Source organism: Mus caroli, unplaced genomic scaffold, assembly GCF_978045245.1.
Source record: "Mus caroli unplaced genomic scaffold, Mus_caroli_1 scaffold_6, whole genome shotgun sequence".
Lineage (NCBI taxonomy): Eukaryota > Metazoa > Chordata > Mammalia > Rodentia > Muridae > Mus > Mus caroli.
The window spans coordinates 111,023,826-111,032,054 of NW_028227261.1; the positions used below are offsets into that span (position 1 = coordinate 111,023,826).

An 8,229-nucleotide genomic window follows, 5' to 3' on the forward strand; every position below is an offset into this window, starting at 1 on the left:
CAGCACTGGGGTGAACACGGAGATTCCACAACTCAGTTGTGGTGTGTCATACACAATGTGCATTTTCTTTTTAGCGACTTTGCTTTTGGCTCTATCTCCCACTCTCTGTTCTTCCAGCATCCCTCTCTGCCTGCCTTCCACTTCCTGCCTCAAAAATATGAACTCAAAAGTATCCCTTGAAGAAAGCTGTGCTGATGGTACTTCTCTAAGAGGAGCCATGAGATTGGGGGCTAAAGTTCCTCTGCAGGATGGGGGTGGATGTTGTTGCTTCCCTCATCCCTTCCCTTAATAATCTACAGCAGAGACAAAAAAAGACAGACAACTCTTGGTTTACAGGTACAGAATATATTATGGGTGGCTCCTTAATCCACCTGTTCATTAGAGAAAATAATAATCGTTCTCTTTAAAGGATACAGAGGAGGGAGTCCATTAACAAAACAACATTTCTGATGTGAACCCTGGGACCTAGGGTGGGTTTCTCTGTTGACTGGCATAAGCCAACCTAGGACAGTGCCGAGGGCAATGGTACGGGTGGCCTAGTACTGAGACAGAGCCAACCCGTTGAGGTTGAGGCCAGAACTTGCTGTCTAGATTATAGGAAGGACTTAGACAGAGGCCAACTACTGACTTCTCAGAGGACGAAAACTGGGCCTTGGGCCCTCTGGAGTCCTCTGGCTTAGTTTTCTTGGTGGGGCTCTTGGTTTGAGGCAGACCCCTTTTGGCCACCTTCCCAGGTGTAGAGACCGTGGATGGCTCCGTGTGCGCTTTGCTCTTCATCGTGGTATTAAAACCACGAACAAATAATTGGATCTTTCTTTTCAAGCCAGCCTCTGGAAGGCGGCTAGGCCTCGTGTAGGGAGAGGCTGGCGTCGCGTGCCCTGGTGTGAAGTGACCTGGGCCAGGTTGGCCCTGAGGCTTTCTCTGACTTGGTGAGCGTGGGAAAGGAAGGCCCCGGGAAAGCACAGGCTGGGGGGCTTCAGCAGTCCTCGAAGGTTCTGGGACAATGGATTCCTTGCTTTGACTGTCTTCTGGAGGTGGATCTGGGAACTGGAGCTCAGGGGACTCCCGGGGGCTGTGTGGACAGGCACCCTTAAGATGAAAGGTATGGCCCTGTTGTGAGGAGCCCTGGAGTGGTCTGTGCAGGAGCCTCTTCTCCTGCTCTCCATCCTGGCGTGTCTTTTGACTGACCAGGGAAAACCCAAGACCTGCTTCCCCTTCTCCAAGGTCCCCCACAGCTTTGGGTTTCCCTGGGATTTTGCTCTTGCCTGTCACTGTAGGGACATGGCCTGACTTACTCTTGCCTGGGCTTTGGGACTCAGTGCTAAAGGGTTCCCCTAGGTTCAGCATTTTCCCACTGGTCCCCATCTGAACATAGTGCACTTGGGCCTCCATCATATTCCTGTGGACTTGTGAGCCCTGCTGGGCAGATCTATGGGGCACTGCTCTGGAACTCGGTTGGTTTTGTTCCTGAAACACAGCCCACACTGCAGTAGCTGGCTGTTTAAGGCAGACCTTATCTGGATCTGGGGCTACAGGAACGTGACATAAGGTGGGTGGTCCCTGTAGCAGTGTGCTTTCCCGTGGACTCCCAGGAGGCTCCTGGACAGATTCACTCTTCAAGTCTGTTGTAGTTGGCTCTTGGAACACACTCACTTTTACAGACATTCCCAACTTTATATCCACAGCCTTCTTTTTCAGGTAGAAATTCACTCTCTCCATGATCTCTGTGTCTAATGAGTAGGGTCTATTCAGGAGAGGCTGTCTCTCTGGAGGCACCTTCTCTGTCCCTCCATGCCCCCGTGCTCCACGCTGGAACTCTTCTGCAATGTTTGCAGAGGTCTCCTCGTCATCTTGAGTACAGGGCTCAAGCCCACTCAGGCATAGGGCTTCAAGTGGAGACTTCTGAGATAGGGGCTTCTGTGGGCTTTTGACAGACCAGGGCATAGTTGTGATTACAGATTGGTCAACAATTGGGGATGCTGCTTTAGTCGGGGCCACGTAGTAAAAGGCCTCCAGGCCTGACAGGAAGGCCAAATACTTATGTCTCAGAGTTGTCTCCAGTTTCTTAATGGTTTCCTCAGACAGGTCTCGGGGTCGCCTACAGTGTTCAATGAAAACACCTGAAAAGGCCTGAGCCTCCTGGTCAAGGTCCATTGGTTTCCAGGAAACAGATTCTTGATGTATGTCAGGTAGGGACTGAGGGTCTGTCGAGGAGAGCAGCATATTTATGGAGCGCTGGATCCTCTGGGGCAGCCCCCAGCGAAGGTGAATCAGCCGCTTCTGGAGGTGGAATTCCAGCAGCCTGCGCGTGTGCTGAGGGATGAAAAAAAGCTCTCTGAGAGCTGAGAAGGGTTTTCCTGGCCCGAAAAAATTTAAAGTCTCACGTGGCTTGGCTTTATTCCATGGCTTATGCTTATAATGCGTGTGGCTCTGCACACGCGGAGATCCTGCGATGACAGCCGGCAGGCCCCACTGAAGCTGAAGCTGTCTTTGTAGAAGATGCCACTCCAAAGTTTTACATTCTGACAGAGTCAGAAATGGAACAGCACCCATCTGAGCTCTTAGAGGCTCATACAAAGACTCATTTGGAGAAGTTGAAGAAGGGGGCGGGGCTGCCTCAGGTAAGGGAAAGGGTGGGGACGCCTTCAAGAAATGAGGCTCTTTGTAGGGGGGTTTGAGTGTGTTCTTAGAGACACCTTGAGTGCACAAGAAGGTGGACCCCGAGGATTCACTATGCATAGAAGGGAGACCGCAGAATAATTGAGTGAATTTCTTCTGAAGATTGCTCTGGGAGCCATCAACTTGTCCCTCAGGCGATAGACAGACGTCATGTAAAAATTCATAGTCAGGAGTGAGTAAGGGCTTTTCCACAGGGCTAGGGATTGGTTTGCAGGATAGTCTTTGTCCTTGGTCACCACTAGACCACTCAGAAACCCAAAAGGTCTGGATAGGTTGTCCGTCCATATATGAGTACCAGGCCTCGGGGGAAATACCCTCAAACCTATAAACATACTCTTGAGAGCTAGTATTCAGGATAAATGAAACAGGTTGGTTATGTTCTGGCCGGAGATACACTGGTGGGTTTGGCATGAATTGCTTTAGGGACTCCTCTACACGTCTGGGGAGCCCCCACCTTTGGAAATGCATCAGCTTTTTCACGTGTATCTCCAAAAGCCTTAATACTTCGGGACTGAGGAATGGCTGCGGGGCATCGGTGACAATCGACACAGCCATAGGATGTGTGACAGTAAGCTGTGGGGTCAGGGTGTGAAAAGGAGTCTGTGAGTTCAATGCCTCACGGTCTTGGAGCTGCTGGATATAGTTTAAATTGCTGTGCACTGTGTCCTCCTCATTCATTAAAACCACTGGCTCTTCAAGCCCTGGAGAAACCACAGTCTCAGAGGCCATGGGCATGTCTACCAGATGCAATTCCTGTCCTACCTGGAGGGGATCAGGGACACCATCTGCATTGGTAGACTCTGTTAACTCTTCTGTTAGCTTTGTGAGTGTTTGGTTTCCAGGCTCCACTGGAGAGTTTCTGGGATACCTGGAGTAAAAATCCTGATTCCATTCAAAAGACTCACTGGATATGGGCACCTTCAGGCAAGCGGGGTCCTGTGGCAGTCCCAACAAGGCAGGGGAGAGCTGGCTTTTCTCACTCTGCAGCAACTGCTGAATCTCTAGAGTCGCAGCCTCACATATTTGGCAGCTGGGATCTAAACACAGGAGCTGCCGCACATTTCCCAGCTTGGGGACCCAGCTTTGGCTTGGAAGAGAAAAATAAGACAACCATTAATGAACGAACTTGGTCTGCCTCTTTGGAAGACTGTGTCTGGAGATTTCTGGGCCCTTTTCTCCAGTCCCAAAGTTCTAACCCTAATGAGGTCCTCACTCAAAGCATGGGGTGCTGCTGTATTCAGAAACTCTTGAGAATCATTCATGTTCTCCAGAAATAAAGTAGAGGGTAAGATGATGGGAAGATGGAATCCCAACAACTGCTCCCCCACCCTGAGGACAGACAGGAGGTAATAGCAGCAAGGTCCAGCCAAACCCAGGGCTCTGCCTTTGGAAGGGAGCAGCAGGAAGACCAAATGACATGGTGACCTCTTTATGCTGAATTCCCTCTCTTGACAGATTGGTGTCTGGGTGCAACCCTAGCAATGTCCTTTACAGAGCATGCGTGAGTCCATTCTGAAATTCAGACCTGCTGAGACCCTAACATACAGATTGGGTGTGGGGTGGCTCTTCTCTGCTGAGATGTGACCCATCTCTGCCCTGGCAGCCCTTCAGCTGGCAAACCTGACTGCCTATGTTTGTCCTTCCCTCAGTGATCCCTTTCCTCACCCCTGGCCTGGATCAGACCAAGAAATCGTCAGAGTTTAGATACAGAGATCAAGAAGTCACCTTTTCATGATAGAGAGCAGCTCCCATGGCTTCTCGGCTTCTTCTCGGGAAAGTCTCCTGGCTGAGGAATCAGGACACAGTGTTATGTGGCGAATGAGCATATCAGGGGGATTCTACAGGAATCTGAACAGTAACAGGAAGCTGAGCTCCTAGACTTGGTGCTCTGTGCCTTGTCTAGGTAGAGCACTACCATTTACAATACACTGTCCCCTGTAGGGATAATTAATAGCGTGCTTATTTTATTGATAAAACCATAGGTGAAATGAATCCCATAGGGTCATAAACTCAGTAAATGACAGTTAAGGACACCTTAATTCCTCAATTCTTTGTCAGGGGAGTAAGGCAGAGATTTTTTTTTAACATTCTTAATTTCTCATTTCTCATCAAGAGCAGTCCTTTGTAAATGTCACCAGTTAGTGGCTCTGGAACCTCAGAAGTTAGAACACTTGGCACTTGCAAGGTCATAGAGAAGAGGAACTGTGGGGAGCTCTCCTGGGGCGGGAAGTCAGGGGACATTGGAACTTTACCTCTTGACGCTGCATCTTTAGTCCTTCGCCTGACTTTTTGATGACGCTTAAAGAGAAAAATATTAGAATGTGAGGCTGGAGCTTTCTTTTGTGTTCATATTGTGACAAATATCTTACACATTTTCTTTCCTTTCCTTATCTATGTATATTTTTTACACTCTCCTCCCCTGCCTTCTGCTAGGCTCTGCTTATTTTTTTCCCTGACTTTCCCTTCTTCTCCATCTTTCTGGTTCTCTTTGAAACTAATCCGAACTCTATTTCTTATCTGGCTACTGAGTGATGTTTTACCAGAGTTTGCAGGCAAAACAGTAGAAAGAATAGACACATATAGGATGTGTTCTAATATAAAAAGCTTTCCAGGTATAAAAGCCGTGTAACAAACTAAAATGGGAAATTCTCCTCTATTGGAGATCTGAGATCATGCTGATCTTCTATTCAAAGCAATACAATGGTTTTTGGTTTACAACTCATAAACATGCTGGTAAGGAAAGGCCTCCCAGGAGAACGGTGTGATATAAACACCCTTCAAAGTATCATATCCAAACTGTCAGATGGGGTAGTGAGGTCATAAGTGGAAGATGGATCTTGAAAGCTTCTCTACTAGCTCAGTATTGGTCACAGGGTTTTCCTACCCGACAGCAGCTTCTTCTATGTTCGCACTTCAATCCTTGGTAAGTCTGACGCACTTGCCAGACAATTAGGGAAATGATGAAGATGCAGAAATAGACATACAAGGGACATTCAGTGTCCCACAGAAAGCACATAGAGCTCAGAATGATCTGAACCTCATTAGCATGAGGAGATCAGACATCCTACTCTCATTTTTCTCTTTAAGCATCATCAAAAAGTCAGGTGAAGGGCTAAGGTTCCAATGTCCCTTGACTTCCCGCCCCAGGAGAGCTCCCCACAGTTCCTCTACTCTATAACCTTGCCAAGTGCCAAGTGTTCTAACATTCAGAGTCCAAGTGCCTAAAAGCTCCCAGGGCCAAGCCTTGACAGGTGCATGTCACAGAGACTAGAATCAGGTCACCAGACTGCATCACAAAGACCTCTATTCCATCAAGGAAGCTTGTGTGGTAATTCAGTCTACAGCAGAGGATAGAGACATGGTTATCTTTAAAGGTCATGAACCCTTGGTCATGAATGTCACATTCACAAGCAGGACCTGCTCTCCATTTTCCCTGTACCCACCCCTCTCCACCAGCCCGTTGGCTTGGTTCTTTTCTTCACAACTGTGTAGTTGTTCCTGGTGGTCAGAGTCTGGGCTTAGTGCTTCCAGGTTCATGACATCTTATTCACAGCATTGAAATGATCAGATACAGATTTGCAAAGTACAAAATTGTATCCAAAGCAAAGTGATAGTATAGAAGAGAAAGAAGAAATGTGGTTAAAATAGTGACCATGGGCCACTGACTAAAAGTCCCCAAGGACCGGTTGGCATTTCCTTTTATGGAATTTAAGAGAAGGAGGAATTTGGTTGCTGAAGGTTGCATAGGGATTCTTTATCTAGACTGACAGCGTGTTATGGAACCTTGAAGGGCCCCAACTTGACAAGACAAACTCCATCTTGTAACCAGGCTTCCATTTTATTATCCACTAGGCCCTATCCTCAGGTTCAACCCTAATTACTGAGAAAACCATAAACTGTTCCAGGAAGGAACCACCCTAAACATGGTTCACCAGCAGGAAAATACCTAATGTTCTAGAAGTTATAGACAGATATAGATTCTTTAAGCCAACTGAAATAATTGTTAACCATCATGTAACTGCCAAGCTGATAAGCCACTCACCCTTCTGTAACTGATATAAAAGGGCTGAACCTTAGATGCTTGGGGCCTTCTGTGCTACCTTGCTCATCAGAGGGGCCTGAGGGTCCAAGCTCGAGCTTGAATAAAGACTCTTTGTCTAGAGTTCAACTCCTGGTGGTCTCTGGGGACCCTCGGATCTGGGCATAATAACCTCTTTCCTACGGTGCATGTTCTTTCCATAATGCACCTGATTTTTGATATGCGTACCCAATTATACATAGGCATAAGATGGCAAATAGGGGTTTACTCCCTAAGAGTTCACCCAGAGTACATACTTTCATCTTGTTACCCATGCACCCAAAATTAATTCGGGTTATATCAATCTTACTACCCTCTTACAAGATGTATTTGAAACATCTTTGAGTAGAAACTGTCCAAGTTCAATGGTTGTTAAGAGTGGAACAACTTATTCAATTCTTTTTAAATATTTTTTTAAGATTTATTTATTATTGTATCTAAGTACACTGTAGCTGTCTTCAGATGCATCAGAAGAGGGCGGCAGATCTCATTATGGGTGGTTGTGAGCCACCATGTGGTTGCTGGGATTTGAACTCGGGACCTTCGGAAGAGCAGCCGGTTCTCTTAACCACTGAGCCATCTCTCCAGCCCTCAATTCTTGAGAGATGGCTGTGTGTATAGTTCAATACAAATGGGGGTCCTAGGTTCCTTACAGATTGCATAGGCATATTGTTTGGAGTGTGGTATGTGTGCATAGCCCAAGTACACTGTTAAAGGAATGTGTGCATAGCCCAAGCGAAGCAGAGTCCTAGATTGCTAAGCAATTCTTATGTTTGCCTATAAAAGGAATTACATATTCTAGCTAGCCTGTACAAAAGACAAACAATCCTTGCATTTTATTAACAAGCTGTGAGCCTAGATTGGGCAGGTTTGGAGTTATTCTAACTTACATCCCAGCCATATGTCCCTTGTTATTTGCCATTTCTCCTGGCCATGTGCTCATGGTCCATCCACTCTCATGGTGGCCTCCTCTTCTCTGTGTGTCCTTTCTTCTCCGTTTTCTCCCTACCTGTGACCCCAAGCCAGGTAGCTGAAAACCCACCTACCTCTATCTACTGCTCAATCACAGGTTTTAGCCTTTTATTAATCAATTAACTTGGGAAGCAAGGTTACATGGCATCATTTTGTGTTCATGAAGATCTCCTCACGCCTGAGGGTCTCCTCATCAAAGGCAACCAGATCTTGGGGGTCAGTATTTAGCATTTGAATAGATAGCAGTACTAGATCAGTTCCCTACATTTCCCTCTTTTGTATGAATAAAAAGACTATTTTTCTTACAACAATAAAGTGTGTATAGTAAGAACAATTATGAAATCTATGGTGTAATAATTAACATTCACAATGTCCACTCCTTTTGTATTTGGCAACTTAGGAGAAAGTGTTCTATTATTTAGCCTATATTGGTGAGTTTAGAGTTCTGTATTTAGATCATATTCTCATTACCATCTTAGGCATTAAATTCTAACTTTCAT

General features: G+C 46.4%; 1 protein-coding gene across 1 annotated transcript; it reads right to left on the bottom strand.

The window, feature by feature from the left end:
• Nucleotides 1-342: 342 nt before the first annotated feature.
• On the bottom strand, nucleotides 343-5,758 carry LOC147004340 (spermatogenesis-associated protein 31F1B-like). The gene is made up of 4 exons (XM_085838460.1): nucleotides 5,564-5,758; nucleotides 4,932-4,977; nucleotides 4,405-4,465; nucleotides 343-3,766 (listed from the first exon to the last, which is right to left on the bottom strand). Exons 1-4 carry the CDS (start codon nucleotides 5,693-5,695, stop codon nucleotides 466-468), a joined length of 3,540 nt encoding a protein of 1,179 aa, XP_085694586.1. The 5' UTR covers nucleotides 5,696-5,758; the 3' UTR covers nucleotides 343-465.
• Between the last annotated feature and the right edge of the window lie 2,471 nt (nucleotides 5,759-8,229).

Excerpts from the sequence above, each read along its gene's own strand:
- LOC147004340 (XM_085838460.1), bottom strand. The coding sequence starts at position 5,695 with ATGTGCTTTCTGTGGGACACTGAATGTCCCTTGTATGTCTATTTCTGC. Across the intron at positions 4,466-4,931 it reads TAAAGATGCAGCGTCAAGAG|CCAGGAGACTTTCCCGAGAA; the intron begins GTAAAGTTCCAA and ends CTGATTCCTCAG. Across the intron at positions 3,767-4,404 it reads CTGCTCTCTATCATGAAAAG|CCAAAGCTGGGTCCCCAAGC; the intron begins GTGACTTCTTGA and ends TTCTCTTCCAAG.